Source organism: Coregonus lavaretus (genome assembly GCF_964263955.1).
Source record: "Coregonus lavaretus genome assembly, chromosome: 1".
Lineage (NCBI taxonomy): Eukaryota > Metazoa > Chordata > Actinopteri > Salmoniformes > Salmonidae > Coregonus > Coregonus lavaretus.
The window spans coordinates 68,669,496-68,692,003 of record NC_139988.1 but is presented as its reverse complement, the minus strand read 5'-3'; the positions used below and the strand labels follow the sequence as shown (position 1 = coordinate 68,692,003).

General features: G+C 42.6%; 2 protein-coding genes across 3 annotated transcripts; one reads left to right on the top strand and one right to left on the bottom strand.

The window, feature by feature from the left end:
- Positions 1–383: 383 nt before the first annotated feature.
- On the bottom strand, positions 384–19,082 carry LOC311131724 (ras-related protein Rab-5C). Of its 2 annotated transcripts, none has more exons than XM_084164835.1 (6): positions 18,976–19,082; positions 10,996–11,384; positions 4,183–4,334; positions 3,854–3,976; positions 1,701–1,794; positions 384–1,276 (listed from the first exon to the last, which is right to left on the bottom strand). In XM_084164835.1, exons 2-6 carry the CDS (start codon positions 11,159–11,161, stop codon positions 1,149–1,151), a joined length of 663 nt encoding a protein of 220 aa, XP_084020961.1. In that variant the 5' UTR covers positions 11,162–11,384; positions 18,976–19,082; the 3' UTR covers positions 384–1,148. The 2 variants fall into 2 exon arrangements, with proteins under 2 accessions (XP_084020961.1, XP_084020960.1); XM_084164834.1 differs by lacking the exon at positions 18,976–19,082 and adding an exon at positions 18,400–18,533.
- On the top strand, positions 18,604–20,777 carry LOC311133825 (TERF1-interacting nuclear factor 2-like; the record flags this gene model as incomplete). Its single annotated transcript, XM_084167418.1, has 6 exons — positions 18,604–18,696; positions 19,661–19,863; positions 19,979–20,083; positions 20,183–20,299; positions 20,412–20,522; positions 20,643–20,777. Exons 1-6 carry the CDS (start codon positions 18,672–18,674, stop codon positions 20,775–20,777), a joined length of 696 nt encoding a protein of 231 aa, XP_084023544.1. The 5' UTR covers positions 18,604–18,671.
- Between the last annotated feature and the right edge of the window lie 1,731 nt (positions 20,778–22,508).

The window sequence follows — 22,508 nt, the reverse complement described above, 5'->3', positions numbered from 1 at the left end:
TGCAAGACAAACTGTAACAGTCCAGTATTGATGTGATGTAGAAGAGGGGTACATTTCCTTATCATCGTCTTGTTCACAGGTTCGTTGGTTGGCTGTGCTGAATAGGGTGAAGTGGACGATGCTAATTTCTCCCCCAATAAGGACCATGGTTCCTTACTCTATCAATCCAGCAACACAGCAAATACTGTACTTTTGACCTCAAACAACAAGATGTACAAGTCTATTTGATAACAATATACATGATTTAATCTCATGTCGGAGGCTGGTCTACCACGTGCTACCACCCAAAATAATAATCTCTGTTTGATTGGTGGTGAACAAATGATGTTATACCATTTTTTTTATCGTATTCCCATTCACAATTTACATTTTGGCCAAGAAAATCTTGCCATCTTTTTTATTTTTTTCAGGTCTTACAATGTATTCTTAAATGTATCTTACAGATTCAAATACATGACGCTAAAAATGACTGTCTGATGTACTAGGTGATAAATGCACACTGCGTTACCGTTACAGTTGAATTTATCGCAAGTGTCGGAAACCACATTAGGTGTGTCCTATATAATCATCCCCCACTCGTGCAAGAAGAACAGTAATAATAAACAAAGGCTAATATTAATTTACAAAATGGACAGATTTGGAGAAAGAGTGTAAGACACATTGTCCCCATGGAGCATATTTTCCCTCTTCCAGACGAGGAAAACCAACACGGAAGGAAGAAAATGATTTGACAGAGGAAAATACAACAACCTTTGCGACATGCACCTGTCACCGGGACAAAAAGGCTAATAGTGGATGGTATGATCTATCGATACAAGATTTTCTGTTCTTTAAAAAAACATTAAGACATAATCCAGTTAGTATTCGAATAAAGTGAGAGAGGGGGGAAGATGGAAAGGGAGGTATAGCAGAGATAGAGAGTATGTGAGAGGGTCGCACTGAAACAATCTAGCTTATGATTTTAAAAAAGGGTCTCCTTTCGATTTGGGGGGGGGGGGTGACAGATCAGCTCGGCTGTTATTCTCCGTTTGAGTGCGGTTCTCCGTGTGAGAATGGCTCCAGCGTCGTTACTCTCTAGGCCGTGCTTGGTTGTCGTCTTGACAATATTCGTGTTCTGGGCTCGTTCAGTCAGTTCATTAGGCTATCGGCTAATTGCTCCCGCCACAGCATTGGCCGCTGCGGCCCTGGAGGGCCGGCTCCTGAAGGTCCACTCCTGCTCTGGTCCGGCCCCCTGCCCCAGCTGCGCCCTGAGCCTCGTTCTTGGGCAGCTTCTTGGCTACAAGGACAGAGAGTAGAGTAGAGTAGAGTGGGAATATCAGAGACACGGACCATCCAATGGAAAACTATGAAGGAACATAGGATTCCTCTCCATCTGGACTAGTGAAAGCCTATCCCTAGTAGCCGAAAGCCAATTCCTATCCTGTTTGCATTGTATTGGTAGTTCTTGACATTAAGTCGCTCTGGATAAGAGTGTTTTCTAAATAACAAAAATGAAAAGTAAATGTAGTAGGCATTCACCATTTTGAATTCATCCTATACCTGTGTTTTCAAAGTAGCAAAGATGTAAGGGTGGAGGTCTATTTAGGCTATTGAGATAAACCCATAGAATGATCACACAGGACGTATGATTATTGATGAGGACTATAGGCCAATAGTGCTTGGAGTAAGTTGGGACTCACTGGGTAGATGGTTGCCCTTACCTATGGCCATGAAGATTTCGTTGACATTCATAGCAGTCTTGGCTGAAGTCTCCATGAACAGTAGACTGTTGTCATCGGCATAGGCCTGTGCTTCCTGTAAAGACAGAGGACAATTATATTATTATTACATCATTTTGTATGATTATTCAAGTCTATAACATGTTCTTACGCATCAAGGGGGGTATCCTGGACACAGATTAAGTTTAGACCTGGACTAAAAAGCTATTTCAATTAAGATTCTCCATTGACAATGCATTTTAGCCCAAGACTAAGCATAATCTGTGTCCTATCTGTGGACGACAATGTGTTTTCTGTTTTACATACAGTGCATTCGGAAAGTATTCAGACCCCTTCACTTTTTCCACATTTTGTTACGTTACAGCCTTATTCTAAAATTGATTAAATTCTTTTTTTGCCTCATCAATCGACACACAATACCCCATAATGACAAAGGGAAAAACAGGTTTTTAGAAATGTTCAGCAAATGTACTCAAAATAAACAGAAATACCTTTTTTATATAAGTATTCAGACCCTTTGCTATGAGACTTGAAATTGAGCTCAGGTGCATCCTGTTTCCATTGATCATCCTTGAGATGTTCCTACAACTTGATTGGAGTCCACCTGTGGTAAATTCTATTGATTGGACATGATTTGTAAAAGGCACACACCTGTCTATATAAGGTCCCACAGTTGATAGTGCATGTCAGAGCAAAGACCAAGCCATGAGGTCGAAGGAATTGTCCGTAGAGCTCCGAGACAGGATTGTGTCGAGGCACAAATCTGGGGAAGAGTACCAAAAAATTTCTGCAGCATTGAAGGTCCCAAAGAACACAGTGGCCTCCATCATTCTTAAATGGAAGAAGTTTGGAACCACCAAGACTCTTCCTAGAGCTGGCCGCTCGGCCAAACTTAGCAATCGGTGGAGAAGGGCCTTGGTTAGGGAGGTGACCAAGAATCCAATGGTCACTCTGACAGCGCGCCAGAGTTCTTCTGTGGAGATGGGAGAACCTTCCAGAAGGACAACCATCTCTGCAGCACTCCACCAATCAGGCCTTTATGGTAGAGAGGCCAGACGGAAGCCACTCCTCAGTAAAAGGCACATGACAGCCCGCTTAGAGTTTGCCAAAAGGCACCTAAAGGACTCTCAGTCCATGAGAAACAAGATTCTCTGGTCTGATGAAACCAAGATTGAACTCTTTGGCCTGAATGCCAAGCGTCACGTCTGGAGAAAACCAGGTACCGCTCATCACCTGGCCAATACCATCCCTACAGTGAAGCATGGTGGTGGCAGCATCATGCTGTGGGGATGTTTTTCAGCAGCAGGGACTGGGAGACTAGTCAGGATCGAGGGAAAGATGAACGGAGCAAAGTACAGAGAGATCCTTGATGAAAACCTGCTCCAGAGCGCTCAGGACCTCAGACTGGGGCTAAGGTTCACCTTCCAACAGGACAACGACCCTAAGCACACAGCAAAGACAACGCAGGAGTGGCTTCAGTCTCTGAATGTCCTTGAGTGGCCCAGCCAGAGCCCGGACTTGAACCCGATCGAACATCTCTGGTGAGACTTGAAAATAGCTGTGCAGTGACGCTCCCCATCCAACCTGACAGAGCTTGAGAGGATCTGCAGAGAAGAATGGGAGAAACTCCCCAAATACAGGTGTGCCAAGTTTGTAGTGTCATACCCAAGAAGACTCAAGGCTGTAATCGCTTCCAAAGGTGCTTCAACAAAGTACTGAGTAAAGGGTCTGAATACTTACATAAATGTGATTTCAGGTTTTTTAAATTGTATAAATGTGCAAAAACGTTAAAAAACGTTTTGCTTAGTCATTATGGTGTATTGTGTGTAGATTGATGAGGGAAAAAAACGATTTAATCCATTTTAGAATAAGGCTGTAACGTAACAAAATGTGGAAAAAGTGAAGGGGTCTGAGTACTTTCCGAATGCACTGTATATTTGTTTTAAATGTACACTATCATAGCACCACACCAAACAGTAGAAGACCATTTGGCCTATGACACAACAAGAAAGACAAAATAAATTGTAACAATCGACTCATCAGCATCTGATATTGTTATTATCATGCTAACTGTTTTGTTATGTGGTCAAACATCAATGAAACAAACGCACACACAGCGTGGGAATTGTTCTCACCTGGAGATCGACCGCTCTCTTGTTGGCGACGTCGGCCTTGTTCCCGGCCAGAGCGATGACGATGTTGGGGCTGGCTTGTCTCTGCAGCTCCTTCACCCAGTTCTTTGCTCGCGTAAAAGTGTCCTGGTGAAACACGCAAAAGTCACAGAATGCATCATTTACATTACGGTTATGATAGGGTAAGAGAGTTGAACTAAGCTCATAAAGCATTGAGAAGCTATATTCTTAAAGAATCTAAACTATTGGTTTCACTGGTCATTCAATTCAATTGGACGCCCTGCCTATACAGTAAGGGGAAACACTGGTGCAGATAAAGAGCCTTTACGCACTGTGTTGGTGATGTCATAGACCACAATGGCCGCCTGGGCTCCTCTGTAGTACATGGGGGCCAGGCTGTGGTATCGCTCCTGTCCTGCCGTGTCCCAAATCTCAAACTTGACCGTTGTGTCGTCCAGGCAGACAGTCTGTGTGAGAAAGGCAGCTGGAAAAGAGCAAGATGGAGGAAGGGAGGGAAGAAAAGGTAGAGGATATGTCAGTGGAGGAAACAGAGCTGTGTTCATGACATTTGGAAATGTCTTATATAGAGCTGACATTATTCCTTGTTCTACATGACAGAGAGGCAGGTCTATTCTACTTAATACATTTATACCTGCACGTCTATCAGTAACGTTGTACTACAATTGAGTGCGCCACAACGCGGGCTTGACATGTCATTCTCTCCCACTCTCTTCAATGTCAACATTTGTTTTGTCATTTCTGGCACTTGAAAACCTATCCAGTGCAGGGAAAGCTTTCAGTTGCAGTTCCTCAATTTGCTCTACGCAGAGGAGGCCTACCAACTGACTTGTACAGACACGTTAAAAATCGCAGAGGCGTTAAAAAAAAGTAACTTGGATACTGTTCTATTTTTACAGTACAAAACATACACATACAGACACACACAAACATCACCCCTGCCCAGACCCACCTGCTCACACTCCCATCTCCAGCGCCCGCATCACTCTCCGCCACATGGCCTCAAACTGCACCATTTTGTTTCTCTCCGTTGCCCATGCACTTTCAACATTAAGATAAACTATTTGACCTTTCCATTGTGTTAACGGTGGAGGATTGGTTGATTTCCAGTTAAGTATACATTTTTTCTAAATGATTGACGAGAAAAGTATTGTCCCATCGGGTATCTCACTGTACCCTCATATGCCATGTCTTGAAATATGCAGAGACGGATTAAAAGTACATTTACATTGTACTACTTCATACAGCCAACTTTCTAACTCCGCCCATAACTCTTGGATTTAATAGCATTCCCAGAAGGCCTGGATTATTGAGTCAATGTTAGTTTTACACTTACAGTGCCTTGGAAAAGTATTCATCCCCCTTGGCGTTTTTCCTATTTTGTTGCATTACAACCTGTAATTTAAATGGATTTTTATTTGGATTTCATGTAATGGACATACACAAAATAGTCCAAAATGGTGAAGTGAAATGAAAAAAATAACGGAAAAGTGGTGCGTGCATATATATTCACCCCCTTTTCTATGAAGCCCCTAAATAAGATCTGGTGCAACCAATTACCTTCAGAAGGCAACCAATTACCTTCAGAAGTCCACCTGTGTGCAATCTAAGTGTCACATGATCTGTCACATGATCTCAGTATATATACACCTGTTCTGAAAGGCCCCAGAGTCTGCAACACCACTAAGCAAGGGGCACCACCAAGCAAGCGGCACCATGAAGACCAAGGAGCTCTCCAAACAGGTCAGGGACAAAGTTGTGGAGAAGTACAGATCAGGGTTGGGTTATAAAAAAATATCCGAAACTTTGAACATCCCACGGAGCACCATTAAATCCATTATTAAAAAATGGAAAGAATATGGCACCACAACAAACCTGCCAAGAGAGGGCCACCCACCAAAACTCAAGGACCAGGCAAGGAGGGCATTAATCAGAGAGGCAACAAGAGACCAAAGAAAACCCTGAAGGAGCTGCACAGCTCCACAGCGGAGATTGGAGTATCTGTCCATAGGACCACTTTAAGCCGTACACTCCACAGAGCTGGGCTTTACGGAAGAGTGGCCAGAAAAAAGCCATTGCTTCAAGAAAAAAATTAGCAAACACATTTGGTGTTCGCCAAAAGGCATGTGGGAGACTCCCCAAACATATGGAAGAAGGTACTCTGGTCAGATGAGACTAAAATCGAGCTTTTTGGCCATCAAGGAAAACACTATGTCTGGCGCAAACCCAACACCTCTCATCACCCCGAGAACACCATCCCCACAGTGAAGCATGGTGGTGGCAGCATCATGCTGTGGGGATGTTTTTCCATTGGCAGGGACTGGGAAACTGGTCAGAATTGAAGGAATGATGGATGGCGCTAAATACAGGGAAATTCTTGAGGGAAACCTGTTTCAGTTTTCCAGAGATTTGAGACTGGGACGGAGGTTCACCTTCCAGCAGGACAATGACCCTAAGCATACTGCTAAAGCAACACTCGAGTGGTTTAAAGGGAAAACATTTAAATATCTTGGAATGGCCTAGTCAAAGCCCAGACCTCAATCCAATTGAGAATCTGTGGTATGACTTAAAGATTGCTGTACACCAGCGGAACCCATCCAACTTGAAGGAGCTGGAGCAGTTTTGCCTTGAAGAATGGGCAACAATCTCAGTGGCTAGATGTGCCAAGCTTATAGAGACATACCCCAAGAGACTTGCAGCTGTAATTGCTGCAAAAGGTGGCTCTACAAAGTATTGACTTTGGAGGGGTGAATAGTTATGCCTGCTCAAGTTCAGTTTTTTTGTCTTATTTCTTGTTTGTTTCACAATAAAATATATTTTGCATCTTCAAAGTGGTAGGCATGTTGTGTAAATCAAAATGATACAAACCCCCCAAAATTCCATTTTAATTCCAGGTTGTAAGGCAACAAAATAGGGAAAATGCCAAGGGGGGTGAATACTTTCGCAAGCCACTGTAAGACACGACTCTGCCATTGTGTTGTAGAATTTGTGAATTTTGTCTTGTGTAATAAATTCTACAGATTAGTTTATACTGGATTAAGCACACATTTTAGTTCACTGTAAATTTGTTAGTTTTGTGCCAATATCAGTTATTTTTAAGTCTGGGTTCCAATTGTTTATATACTTTTTCTAAGAGATCACATGAATATCGTTTTCTGACTCAAATAGGATTCCCTCAAGATTGCTCTGATGTCCAAAAGATTTCAAATCAAAATGTCTTGATATGACACTTAAGTTGCATGTATTTTAAAATATTTACATTGGTCAGTCAAAAATCGCTTTTTAATTCTGTCATGGAAATCAATTTTATTCCTATTACCAAGTCATTTACAGTTTCTATGCCTTTACTTTTCCATGTGGACCAATTTATCTGTGAATTCTGAAAAGCTATCCAAGGGTTGTGTTTTTAAGGCGTGATATTGGTTGTTGTAGAATACGTTAAATTTTCTTCCATATTGTTATAGATTTCTTAACTATGAAGTTGTTAATTTTCTTAGCTTTATCCATTGAAAATAGACACGTGAAAAGATTCTTTAGATGAGCATGCGCATCTTCAATATATACCCACTACTCCTCTTTAGTACATTTAAGTATGTGTCGGAAGTAAAAGCCCTGGGTGGCAAGTTGATACAATTCCAAGTCTGGAAGGTTAAACCACCCTTAGACTTAGGAAGATGTAAAACTTTCCTTTTTAGTCTATGAGTATCTCATTCCGTCAGTAGAGGATGCCTAGTTGTTCTTTAAAAGTGCTTTCCTCTCAATCTTAAATAAGCATGCACCATTCAAAAAATTCAGAACTTATAACAGATATAGCCCCTGGTTCTCCTCAGACTTGACTGCCCTTGACCAGCACAAAAACATCCTGTGGCGTACTGCATTAGCATCGAATAGCCCCCGTGATATGCAACTTTTCAGGGAAGTTAGGAACCAATATACACAAGCAGTTTGGAAAGCAAAGGCTAGCTTTATCAAACAGAAATGTGCATCCTGTAGCACTAACTCAAAAAAGTTTTGAGACACTGTAAAGTCCATGGAGAATAAGAGCACCTCCTCCCAGCTGCCCACTTCACTGAGGCTAGGAAACACTATCACCACCGATAAATCTACAATAATCGAGAATTTCAACAAGCATTTCGCTACGGCTGGCCATGCTTTCCACCTGGCTACCACTACCCCGGCCACCAGCGCTGCACCCTCCGCTGCAACTTGCCCATGCCCCCCCCGCTTCACCTTCACACAAATTCAGACAGCTGATGTTCTGAAAGAGCTGCAAAATCTGGACCCCTACAAATCTGGACTAGACAATCTGGACCCTTACTTTCTAAAAATAGCCGCCGAAATTGTCGCAACCCCTATTACTAGCCTGTTCAACCTCTCTTTTGTAACGTCTGAGATCCCCAGAGATTGGAAAGCTGCCACGGTCATCCCCCTCTTCAAAGGGGGTGACACTCTAGATCCAAACTGTTACAGACCTATATCCATCCTGCCCTGCCTTTCGAAAGTATTTGAAAGCCAAGTTAACAAACAGATCACCGACCATTTAGAATCACACCGTACCTTCTCCGCTATGTAATCCGGTTTCCGAGCTGGTCATGGGTGCACCTCAGCCACGCTCAAGGTCCTAAACAATATTATAACCGTGATCGATAATAGACAGTACTGTGCAGCCGTCTTCATCGACCTGGCCAAGGCTTTCGACTCTGTCAACCACCGCATTCTTATTGGCAGACTAAATAGCCTTGGTTTCTCAAATGACTGCCTCGCCTGGTTCACCAACTACTTTTCAGATAGAGTTCAATGTGTCAAATCGGAGGGCCTGTTGTCTGGACCTATGGCAGTCTCTATGGGGGTGCCACAGGGTTCAATTCTTGGGCCGACTCTTGTCTCCGTGTATATCAATGATGTCGCTCTTGCTGCTGGTGACTCTCAGATCCACCTCTACGCAGACGACACCATTTTGTATACATCTGGCCCTTCATTGGACACTGTGTTAACAAACCTCCAAACGAGCTTCAATGCCAAACAACACTCCTTCCGTAGCCTCCAACTGCTCTTACACACTAGTAAAACTAAATGCATGCTCTTCAATCGAACGCTGCTGGCACCCGCCCACCCGACTAGAATCACTACTCTCGACGGGTCTGACCTAGAGTATGTGAACAGCTACAAATACCTAGGTGTCTGGTTAGACTGTAAACTCTCCTTCCAGACTCACATTAAGCATCTCCAATTCAAAGTTAAATCTAGAATCGGCTTCCTATTTCGCAACAAAGCCTCCTTCACTCATCCTGCCAAACATGCCCTCGTAAAACTGACTATCCTACCGATCCTTGACTTCGGCGATGTCATTTACAAAATAGCTTCCAACACTCTACTCAGCAAATTGGATGTAGTCTATCACAGTGCCATCCGTTTTATCACCAAAGCCCCATATACTACCGACCACTGTGACCTGTACGCTCTTGTTGGCTGGTCCTCACTACATATTCGTCGCCAAACCCACTGGCTCCAGGTCATCTATAAATCACTGCTAGGCAAATTCCTGCCTTATCTTAGCTCATTGGTCACCATAGCAACACCCACCCGTAGTATGCGCTCCAGCAGGTATATCTCACTGGTCATCCCCAAAGCCAACACCTCCTTTGGCAGCCATTCCTTCCAGTTCTCTGCTGCCAATGACTGGAACGAACTGCAAAAATCTCTGAAGCTGGAGACTCTTATCGCCCTCACTAACTTTAAGCATCAGTTGTCAGAGCACCTTACCGATCACTGCACCTGTACACAGCCCATCTGAAATTAGCCCACCCAACTACCTCATCCCCATATTGTTATTTATTTTGCTCATTTGCACCCCAGTATCTCTATTTGCACATCATCTCTTGCACATCTATCATTCCAGTGTTAATACTAATTGTAATTATTTTGCACTATGGCCTATTTATTGCCTTACCTCCATAACTTGCTACATTTGCACACACTGTATATATATATATTTTCTGTTGTATTTTGACTTTATGTTTTGTTTTACCCCATATGTAACTCTGTTGTTGTTTTTAATCGCACTGCTTTGCTTTATCTTGGCCAGGTCGCAGTTGTAAATGAGAACTTGTTCTCAACTGGCTTACCTGGTTAAATAAAGGTGAAATAAAAAAATTAATCAAAGTGACTTCAATTGATAGTTCACAGTGACTAAAAGATGAAACAAAAAAATGGATCCTATCAACAATAAGGGTACTTTGTAATAGGCTCATAATGTTATGCAAGGCAATTTGAGAAAAATGTACGATTTGGTATCATTTGTGCTTTTTAACCATGGCCTGCAAAACAGGTTGGAGGATTAACTTCCTAACGAGCACAGCACTGCTGCTTCTAAGGATCAGAGCCACGGAGAGAAATGCTAATCCCATGTCGGTACACTACAAACACTTCCCTTGGCTTTCTGAGAATTCCACAATCACATGACAGCACAGAGTCCATGGCCTCGATCCAATTCTTTGACATCCTTCCTTCCTACCTCCCTTTATTGAGCCTAATCACTGACATGACTGGGTCATTAAATCAGTGATTACCTACTAGAAGGGAGGAAGAAAGAAAGATTGCATATTTGAACAGGGCCCATTTCTCCAGCAGTAAAGAGGACCCATGAGACATGTCAACCTTTGACCCCTCTAAAAATTCTTACATTGCGGCCATTTCCTGTGCCCTCTATCGTTGACTGGAGTTCACTATTGTGCATTGCATATGATAGGCTAATGGTAGGCAGAGACTCTGTTCTACAGTGTTAATCCATTTCATTTTTGGGACGTTAATGACATCTCCAGTGTGGTAGCATCGTACTCTACATTGACTTGCTTGAGCATACCTTGCGTTGACTACAAAAGCCACACCAACATGCATGCCATTCAGTGTCAATCCTACACTCTTTCCTCTTGTCTGACCTAATTTGCTTTGTTTTTAACAGCCATGATATGGTGATGCCATTCTTGCAACGAGAGCTAGTAAAGCCAAATATCACAGATATAAAAGACCACTTGATGGAATAGGGAAACCTGCAGTGGGTCATATCAAACCACCAGAAAATAGCCTGCACAAACAATGGTTTAAAAAAAATACTGAATAACTCTCACCTCCGATGGTGCTCTCTTGGTACTCCTGAAACTGGCCCTTGACGAAGCGTAGCACCAGGCTGGACTTGCCCACCGCCGATTCCCCCAGCAGCACCAGCTTGAACTGGCAGATCTTGTTGCCTGTCGCTGGGCCGTTGGGTCGCGCCGGTCCTCCACGACCCGCCATGGAGCTGTGCAGAGGCTATCCTGAATGAGAACGCCTGTGCTGGGCCACGCCAAGAGAGGCAGCAGGGGGGTCTGGAGCAGCAGTGGAATTCCGATACGTGGGGGCAGTGGTTGGGATCCGTATAACACAGGCAACGATGGGGATTAGGTTAGGAGGGCTGAGATGATCGGAGCCGGAAACCAGTCGAAGCAAAGAGAAGAAGTGCAGCACTGGGGTAGAGATACTGGGGTAGAGAAACGATAGATAAATGATTATTGACAAGTAGGAGCATAAAAAAATACCACAGTTGGTCTGGCTGGAAAGTCCCTGCAGGTATAGATGGAAGTTAGGCTAATCACACTGGTCCTCATGTGAGAGCAGTCTTACTATTGGTTTGACATTGGCCGCCTTATCTTCCTGGCATGATAAGAGTGTCAATATTGATAACTCAAACATTGGCAGATATGAAGTAGAGCCTCTTCAGTTAATGTGTTGGTAGGCAGTTGGCCTATTCGATATAAACCAAAGCATTATAAACTATGTCCAGAAATACCTCCACGGGGTGCATCTTGTCTGTCTATCCGATTTTGCATGGCTGGCTATAACGTTAACAAACTGTGTTCCTATAATGTGCACTCTTTACCAATTATTTAGATGACTGATAGGGCCGGGGCACTGCGTTGAAGCCACCGCACCTCCATCTTGGCACTCCTACACCATTGTAAAATATATAAAGGAAGTTTTTGCCACGTTTATTCTATTACAGACACCTTAATGAATACTTTAAAATTTTTATTCTGTGAGCTAAACAAAAACAAGATTTTTTTTGTTCTTCCTTAAAGTATATTTTTTAGGGATTTCTAGTGGTATGTTCACCACTACAACAACAACAAAATACTTAATTACATGTAATTTTATCCATGAAACATTTAATTAAAATACTGTAGAATAGAATTCCATTTATTCCTATGGAGGACTGCTCCTACCGGGGAGTGCCAATATGGCCGAACAGTTGCTTCAAAGTCTCTCAATGTCCAACACATTGCATCAGCAATCCAGGGTTTATATACATCATTGCTCTTTACTTTACTGGTTGATGCCATCTACAGTGGCTTGTGAAAGTATTCACCCCACTTGGCATTTTTCCTATTTTGTTGCCTTACAACCTGGAATTAAAATGGATTTTTTGGGGGGGTTGTATCATTTGATTTACACAACATGCCTACCACTTTGAAGATGTAAAATATGTTTTATTGTGAAACGAACAAGAAAAAATACAAAAAAACTGAAAACTTGAGCGTGCATAACTATTCACCCCCCCCCCCCCCCCCCCAAAGTCAATACTCTGTAGAGCCACCTTTTGCAGCAATTACAGCTGCAAGTCTCTTGGGGTATGTCTCTATAAGCTTGGCACATCTAGCCACTGGGATTTTTGCTCATTCTTCAAGGCAAAACTGCTCCAGCTCCTTCAAGTTGGATGGGTTCCGCTGGTGTACAGCAATCTTTAAGTCATACCACAGATTCTCAATTGGATTGAGGTCTGGGCTTTGACTAGGGCATTCCAAGACATTCCAAGACTGAAACAGGTTTCCCTCAAGAATTTCCCTGTATTTAGCGCCATCCATCATTCCTTCAATTCTGACCAGTTTCCCAGTCCCTGCCGATGAAAAACATCCCCAAAGCATGATGCTGCCACCACCATGGTGTTCTCGGGGTGATGAGAGGTGTTGGCTTTGCGCCAGACATAGCGTTTTCCTTGATGGCCAAAAAGCTCAATTTTAATCTCATCTGACCAGAGTACCTTCTTCCATATGTTTGGGGAGTCTCCCACATGCCTGACCTGTTTGGAGAGCTCCTTGGTCTTCATGGTGCCGCTTGGTGGTGGCCCTTGCTTAGTGGTGTTGCAGACTCTGGGGCCTTTCAGAACATGTGACACTTGACACAGGTGGACTTTATTTAACTAATTATGTGACTTCAGAAGGTAACTGGTTGCACCAGATCTTATTTAGGGGCTTAATAGCAAAGGGGGTGAATACATATGCACGCACCACTTTTCCGTTATTTATTTTGTCAAATTTTTTAAAACAAGTTATCTTTTTCATTTCACTTCACCAATTTGGACTATTTTGTGTATGTAAATTCCATGAAATTACAAGTTGTAATGCAACAAAATAGGAAAAAAGCCAAGGGGGATGAATACTTTCGCAAGGCACTGTATGTACACTGAACAAAAATATACACTCAACATTTAAAGTGTTGGTCCCATGTTTCATGAGCTGAAATAAAAGTTACCAGAAATGCTCCATACGCACAAAAAGCTTATTTATCTCAGATTTTGTGCACAAATTTGTTTACATACCTGTTAGTGAGCATTTCTACTTTGCCAAGATAATCCATCCACCTGACGAGTGTGGCATATCAAGAAGCTGATTAAACAGCATGATAATTACACAGGTGCACCTTGTGCTGGGGACAATAAAAGGCCACTCTAAAATGTGCAGTTTTGTCACAAAACATAATGCCACAGATGTCTCAAGTTTTGATGGGGCGTGCAATTGGCATGCTGGCTGCAAGAATGTCCACCAGAGCTGTTGTCAGATAATTTAATGTTAAATTAGCCACTTCCAACTTTGTTTTAGAGAATTTGGCAGTAAGTCCAACCGGCCTCACAACCGCAGACCACGTGTATGGCGTTGTGTGGGCGAGTGGTTTGCTGATGTCAACGTTGTGAACAGAGTGACCCATGGTAGCGGTGGGGTTATGGTATGGGCAGGCATATACTATGGACAATGAACACAATTGTATTTTACCGATGGCAATTTGAATGCACTGAGATACCGTGACAAGATCCTGAGGCCCATTTTCGTGCCATTCATCCACCGCCATATAATGCACAGCCCCATGTCGCAAGGATCTGTACACAATTCCTGGAAGCTGAAAATGTCAGTTCTTCCATGCCCTGCATACTCACCAGACATGTCACCCATTGACCATGTCTGAGATGCTCTGGATCGACGTGTACAACAGCGTTTTCCAGTTTCCGCCAAAATATCCAGAAACTTCGCACAGCAATTAAAGAGTGTGACAATATTCCACAGGCCACAATCAACTCTATGCAAATTAGATATGTCATGCCGCATGAGGCAAATGGTGGTCACACCAGACCAGATACTGACTGGTTTTCTGATCCACGCCCCTACCTTTTAAATGTACAGTGAGGGAAAAAAGTATTTGATCCCCTGCTGATTTTGTACGTTTGCCCACTGACAAAGACATGATCAGTCTATCATGTTAATGGTAGGTTTATTTGAACAGTGACAGACAGAATAACAACAACAAAAATCCAGAAAAACGCATGTCAAAAATGTTATATATTGATTTGCATTTTAGTGAGGGAAATAAGTATTTGACCCCTCTGCAAAACATGACTTAGTACTTGGTGGCAAAACCCTTGTTGGCAATCACAGATGTCAGATGTTTCTTGTAGTTGGCCACCAGGTTTGGACACATCTCAGGAGGGATTTTGTCCCACTCCTCTTTGCAGATCTTCTCCAAGTAATTAAGGTTTCGAGGCTGACGTTTGGCAACTCAAACCTTCAGCTCCCTCCACAGATTTTCTATGGGATTAAGGTCTGGAGACTGGCTAGGCCACTCCAGGACCTTAATGTGCTTCTGCTTGAGCCACTCCTTTGTTGCCTTGGCCATGTGTTTTGGGTCATTGTCATGCTGGAATACCCATCCACAACCCATTTGCAATGCCCTGGCTGAGGGAAGGAGGTTCTCACCCAAGATTTGACGGTACATGGCCCTGTCCATTGTCCCTTTGATGTGGTGAAGTTTTTCTGCTAAGGGGTCCTGTCCCCTTAGCAGAAAAACATCCACAAAGCATAATGTTTCCACCTCCATGTTTGACGGTGGGGATGGTGTTCTTGGGGTCATAGGCAGTATTCCTCCTCCTCCAAACACGGCGAGTTGAGTTGATGCCAAAGAGCTCGATTGTGGTCTCATCTGACCACAACACTTTCACCCAGTTCTCCTCTGAATCATTCAGATGTTCATTGGCAAACTTCAGACGGGCCTGTATATGTGCTTTCTTGAACAGGGGGACCTTGCGGGCGCTGCAGGATTTCAGTCCTTCACGGCGTAGTGTGTTACCAATTGTTTTCTTGGTGACTATGGTCCCAGCTGCCTTGAGATCATTGACAAGATCCTCCTGTGTAGTTCTGGGCTGATTCCTCACCGTTCTCATGATCATTGTAACTCCACGAGGTGAGATCTTGCATGGAGCCCCAGGCAGAGGGAGATTGACAGTCCTTTTGTGTTTCTTCCATTTGCGAATAATCGCACCAACTGTTGTCACCTTCTCACCAAGCTGCTTGGTGATGGTCTTGTAGCCCATTCCAGCCTTGTGTAGGTCTACAATCTTGTCCCTGACATCCTTGGAGAGCTCTTTGGTCTTGGCCATGGTGGAGAGTTTGGAATCTGATTGATTGCTTCTGTGGACAGGTGTCTTTTATACAGGTAACAAACTGAGATTAGGAGCACTCCCTTTAAGAGTGTGCTCCTAATCCCAGCTCGTTACCTGTATAAAAGACACCTGGGAGCCAGAAATCCTTCTGATTGAGAGGGGGTCAAATACTTATTTCCCTCATTAAAATGCAAATCAATTTATAACATTTTTGGCATGCGTTTTTCTGGATATTTTTGTTGTTATTCTGTCTCTCACTGTTCAAATAAACCTACCATTAAAATTATAGACTGATAATTTCTTTGTCAGTGGGCAAACGTACAAAATCAGCAGGGGATCAAATACTTTTTTCCCTCACTGTATCTGTGACCAACATTGGGCCTAATGAATTCATTTAATTTGCCTGATTTCCTTATATGAACTGTAACTCGGCAAAATCTTTGAAATTGTTGCATTTATATTTTTGTTCAGTATAGCTGTCTGTGTCCATCCAAAACTGTCACTGGCGTAAAGTTAGCTAGCTAGCTAACTACTAACTAGCTAGGTTTCTATCTAGGACGTTAAGTTTCAGTGCACTGCCTAAGTTAAGAGTACAACAAAGTCTACCAGTTCAACACAACCATATGACAGACAGCTCATAAATTAGCTAGCTACAGTAGTTAGCTAGCTAACTTAGACTAGGCTGGACAATAGAACGAGTCAAAATTCACCCAAGGCTGAAAAACGGCAATAGAACGTTGGCTAAGCTGGAACACTAGCGCGAGCCCATAGCAAATTAATTGAATTGAACATTCGTAGAGCCTATTTTGACTGGGATTATGCTTAGAATTCAATTTTGCCTAAATGGCACCAAAAAATGTATACCTTTTAATTTTTCCCACTACAATCTGTTCTTAGGACGAAACTGAAAAATAACAACTTGTGTATAAAGTAAACATCCACACCTCGATGGTATCAACTGTGCTTAAGTCTGCATAATGAGGAAGTAGGAAAAAATGGCAACTTCTGGTCTAGCGATCAATGACAACAGAGTAGCATGAGACAAAGGAATGTGTAGCATTGGGGAAAGTAGTGGTATGTGCCAATTGTAGGGGTGCCCATGGGGCTGGGGATCAGAAATGTCCTGTGCGAGAGAGGCAGGTTGAGGTTTCCAGGGTAAGAGTAGTGAAGAAGTTGTCATATGCTGAGGCAGTGAAGAAAGTAGAGGAAGATGGGTCAAGGGGGAGGAGTGGTGAGAGTAGTAGATATGCACCAGTACAGAGGGATAGGCCAACAAGTGATATATGTTACAGTAACATTGGATTTTTAGCATTTATAGCAATGGTTATCAATTGTACTGCAGGGATGGAACGTAAGTCAAAGAAAATTGAGGTTGTGGTGGCAGCTGCAGAGAGGTATTTGGGGGTGCAAGACTTGACATCAGAAGAGTTACAGGGAGTGTTAAGTGGTGATAATAATAATAATATGCCATTTAGCAGACGCTTTTATCCAAAGCGACTTACAGTCATGCGTGCATACATTTTTGTGTATGGGTGGTCCCGGGGATCGAAACCCACTACCTTGGCGTTACAAGCGCCGTGCTCTACCAGCTGAGCTACAGAGGACCACGTCCCATCATTTCAGGTTGAGGGCATGAGGTAGGAATGAAAATGTTTAAATAGTGAAGTAGGGCGGTGTTCATTATTAATAATATTTTTGAATTTGTGAGTGTAGTGTTAAATGGTAGGGTATTTCTTTATTTTATTTTTCAAGCAAATCTGGTCCTCTGTAGCTCAATTGGTAGAGCATGGCGCTTGTAACGCCAGGGTGGTGGGTTCGATCCCCGGGACCACCCATACGTAAAAAAAAATATGCACACATGACTGTAAGTCGCTTTGGATAAAATCGTCTGCTAAATGGCATATTATTATTAAGCAAAATATAAGGGAGTTGTACTCCAGTCTAGTAGGTGGCGGTAATGCAACAAATTGGATGCCAACCGCCGTTTAAACCTCATCGAAGAAGAAGACAACGGAGTACGATGCCCAGCCTTACATAATTAGAAAGAGGAGATTGTCGTGATTAAAATGGTGTCCTACTTGGAAAAATCTAAATATACACATTGCGAGATATTTCCCCTATAGGAAACAATGGGACGACCTCAGAGTTCCATGAGTAATTTATTGTTGTTGACGTTTTAACTATCAGCAATTGGTTCAACCTGGGCAGGTCTCATTGTCATCAATAGCGAAGCAGGCATTGTGACGTAGAACAATGGACTGGGAATAAAACATTCCGAAGGCGAGTTGGTGCTCAAAATAACTAATAGGAGGTGGCATGGTGAAAAATGTCCTAAAATAAGGCCTGTTTTTTGTGATTATTTCACAACTACGGCAAGCGGCTGGGCTCCACGGCGGATGCAATGACCTAGTTTTTATCAGAAAAAAGTGTTGTTAAAAATGTAATATATCCAGCCTACTAACTTAGATGACAAAACAACAGTCCAGTCAGTAATTGGAAAATGCTAGCAGCAATGGCTGGTGCATTTTAGTAGCTTACTCGCTAGTATTTCTAGTTAGATAGCTGACTACTGTAACGTAACTAGCTAGGTAACATAAATCAAATCGTATTTGTCACATGCGCCGAATACAACAAGTGTAGACTTTACCGTGAAATGTTTACTTACGAGCTATTTCCCAACGATGCAGTTACAAAATATTGTTGAAACAATATAACAAATGGAGAATACATACAAGGACGGTACACAAATATTAACAACTATTATTTAGAGGGGAATTGTGTTATTTCTTACCGATTTTGATTACAGTCGTAGTAATATACTCCGATAAGTATTTGCCCTTAATTTTCAACTGATTGTTTTACTTTTCAGTTTAGCGAATCACTCTATCCCGTATTTCCGAGTTGTGTAAGTGAACATCCGGGTTACACCCACCTCCTTCCTGAAACGAGGCTCTCGACTCTTGAGTGGTGGGATGAGAAAGCTCACATTTCTACTAGCAAAACGCTACCTAGGTAGTCTGACTCTAGGCTAGACTATTGTAACATTGACACGGGGACCTCGAAATGCAAAACCAGCCCCTGGAGGAAGGTAAATGGATAGGCAGTGGTCACCTCTGCAGAGATTTTCCTAAACAAACTAACTTTAGCTAGCTAGCTACGCACTAGTCCTTGATCATGACTCTCAGTTCCATTACATTACACGTAAGAGTCATTGGACGAAGGCGTCTTCTGTACGGGGAATTTTGTGAAGAGCCTCGAAACTCAATCTGAACATTAACACGCGTCGCTTGCGGTACGATTTTGGGAGCATAAGGACCTTATCTTTCATATCAGCGAGAAATAATAAAAAAACAAAAATTATACACACCTTGTTAGGGTTAGTGTTCCCACATGGCCATATCTCCAAGTTACAGCGCTTGTTTACGGAAGACAAGAGGCGACCACCTGTGCTAATTAGCTGCCGAACACCTGTGTGTACGTGTAACTCGGGAAGTGTAGTTTCGTCAGTTTGGTGGTAACTATAGCTGTATGGATCTGTGCAGAGCTGCTACAGTAAGTGTATATTTTTTCTTTGAAGTATTCTTTCTCGCTGATGAAAGATAAGGGCCATATGTTTCGAAAGCCGAATAACAAGCGATGATTATTGACGTTTCTAAACGTTAAAACATAGCGTCGGAATTGTAGTTAACATGAGGCAGTCGTAGGCAAAGCTAATGGCTGGAAACTGTAGGGAGAAGCCAGAATGCAACCTAGAGTTTGAGAACTAGCTGCTAAGAGTGGCGACCAACAAAAACTATGAGGGTCACACATTGCTTTAACAACTGTGTACTAACAGTGTTATTATACACTAGCTATAGTCTAGGTTAAAGGTATCGACATCGACCAAGGCTATAGTAAAAACAACAATAATAACATGACGCTTCATAGTAGCTAAATGTAATCTATCAAATAGCTCAAATAGTCCTATAACTGCTTGCATACCTAACATTGTTAGGGCTACCTAACATTGTCTTTGTCATCAAGCTAACTTTCAGAATTTGTGCTTTGTGTAGATGGACCTCTTCCACTGTCGTCTTTGCGTCTTTTTGTTCCTCCACTGCGTCTAGTGTCTGCAGCTCTGTGGCAAGTTGTTCAGCGGAGAGACATAATGGACTATGGCTTGGTGGAGGAGTTTGTCACCACTGTGTTGGAGGTAGTTCCTGATCTGATGAGTTACAGAGAGCGAGTCCAACTCATCATGGGGCTGCGAGCACAGGTGAGAGATGGGACGGATGGAAAGGGAGAGGAGGGATGGGACACTTGTTACAGCACAGGGCATATAATGCATACAGTTTCTAACCTTCAGATTTAAATTAATTGAATTTCATCAGCTGGTTCTGGAGTTGTGTCATACAGATCAGCTAGCTGACCCCAAGACCATCCAGCCACACCTGAACAGGATGAGGACCTGTATCATCACTCTTAGGAAAAATGAGGTGAGTGCTGCTACTCAGTGTAATATCAAGACTTGTAACTCTGCTGGTGTTGTACATTGGCCAGTTAAATTGACAGACTGTGTGTAATGCTTGCTGTAGACTCCTGATCCAGAGGTGGAGGCATCAAAATCCAACTTCCTGAAGCTGATTCAAAGCCTGCTGGAAGACCCAGTTAAGAGGGAACACTTCTTTCAGGTCAGTGTTGTCACTGACTGTGTAGTTGATCAATTATTCGGAAAGACGTGGCTTTCTATCTTTCTTTCACTTGGAGTAGGTTAACAAAATAGTACTCAAAAGCACAGACATAGTTCTCTTGTTTATTTCTTAGAACGTTTTTCTAGAGGAATTCGGACCCAAGTATGACTCCACACTGCAGAGTCTGGTGTGGGAGTTCCTGTCTAGGCTGGAGAAGCTGCTTCCAACACCAACCCTTCATCAGGTACCATACTAACATGTTATTACCATCATCAGCCTACTTTCATGCATGTTTTTATACAAAAAATGCATGCATATGATAACTTTGTCTATTGCTCTTCAAAGACATTCCTCTTTCCAATAGACTGCATCATGGTTCCTACCTGACCACTCTGTTCTAGAGGAGTGCGTGCAGTCAGTGTGTCACCCTGAGTCATTGAAGACCCTTCTCCAGTACCACAAGCCATATAGACATCTGGACACCAATGGTAAGAAGTAGACTTAGAAAATGAAATAATGCTATCCATTGTATCTGAAATGTATAGTGAGTATGCTATATATGTTACTTGGAGCTTTTTTGTCGCTGTCGGATGAAAACCTCTATCTCCAAAACAGACCATTTTCAGAAATTTACAAAAACTGCCATGATTTAATTAACAAACATACAATTATGAATCTTCAGAAGCTATTTAGAATACATTTTCTTGGTCCTAGAGTTATGAAATGTTCAGAGTACATAGAGGGGAGTTACTGCTTTCAATACATGTACAAAAATGGAGTTACAAGGATTTCATCCGACAGCTGGTTGTTTATTGTGAATTTCAAAAGTCATTGATTTGTGTCCGAAAACTACAAAATAACGATCTGGGTTTGTTTGATATATAACATTTCTAATGTTTGATTTGCATGTTTTGATATTGACTTGTCTTTTCTTGTCCTTAGCTCTATCTTCGGGTGACAATCACATCCTCTCCTCGCTGTCGCTCCTAGAAACAGTTGAGATCTTTGAAACAGAGATCCAATCAGAACCTATGCAGGGGTTTATGAACATTCAAAGCTCTGCTTCATCTGACAACGAGTTTGAAATGAACAGACATTTTCACCAACCTCAAACTGACAGTGGGCTGAAAATCCAAGGAAACCATCACAGCAGCCAACTGGAAGTGCAGGACAGTTCTAGTTTGTCTACTTCCTGTCTGTTCCTTCAGCCCACAGTGCTGCTGCACAGACTTGACATTACTGATATGCTGTTACCTGTCTCCTCTCCGACATTGAGGATAAAGAGTGTACCTCAGTATTCTTTGACGCCTGACCCATCCTATACAATGGGGCAGTGTAACAGAAGCAAGCGTGTGAAAATGTGCTCCTTATGTGGGAAGACTTTTATTGAAGCAGAAGATTTGATGGCACACATGAGATCTCACACTGAGCAGAGTCCTTACCAGTGTACCCAGTGTTTGCAAAGCTTTGAACATCAGGAGGACTTACAGAAACATCAACAGATTGGGTGTGAGGTGGCACCTCAACCAGATGCGGACAACATGTCTACGGCATCTTTTGAAGAGGATAACATGTCTACAACATCTTTTGAGGAAGGGATAGAGATATCCAAGCCCCATGGCACTTCACCCCTGAGCCCAATAACTTCCAAAGTTCGTCCCACTCCAAGACAGTCCTCCAAATCCAGAACATGTCACGTGTGTCACAAGACTTTCTATACTGTATATTCAATGAGAAAGCACCTGATTTTCAAACATGATCAGCTCATTTACCAGTGCCACGACTGTGGAGAACATTTCAAGAGAAAGTTTAATTTGAGGGAACATAAGGCAGAGTGCCATCCCACTCTGTCCTCCAAAGCCAGGACATGCCGTTTGTGTAACAAGACTTTCGGCAGCCCATATTTAATGAGAAAGCACCTCAAATCCCAACATGATCAGCTCCCTTACCAGTGCCGTGATTGTGAAGAAAATTTTAAGAGGAAATGTCATTTGAAGGAACATAAAAAAAAGTGCCCCACTATGTTTTCCTGCCTCAGCTGTGGAGAAAAGTTTGAGGAAAGGTGTAATTTGAAGGAGCATAAAAAAGAGTGCTTGGTGGTGAAAAAGCTATTCTCTTGCTCTCTCTGCAAGAAGACTTTCATTGAAGCAAGGGGGTTGACAGCACACATGAGATCTCACGAGAAAAGGTCTAATTTGAAAGAGCATAAAGCGTGCTTAGCTGCAAAGAG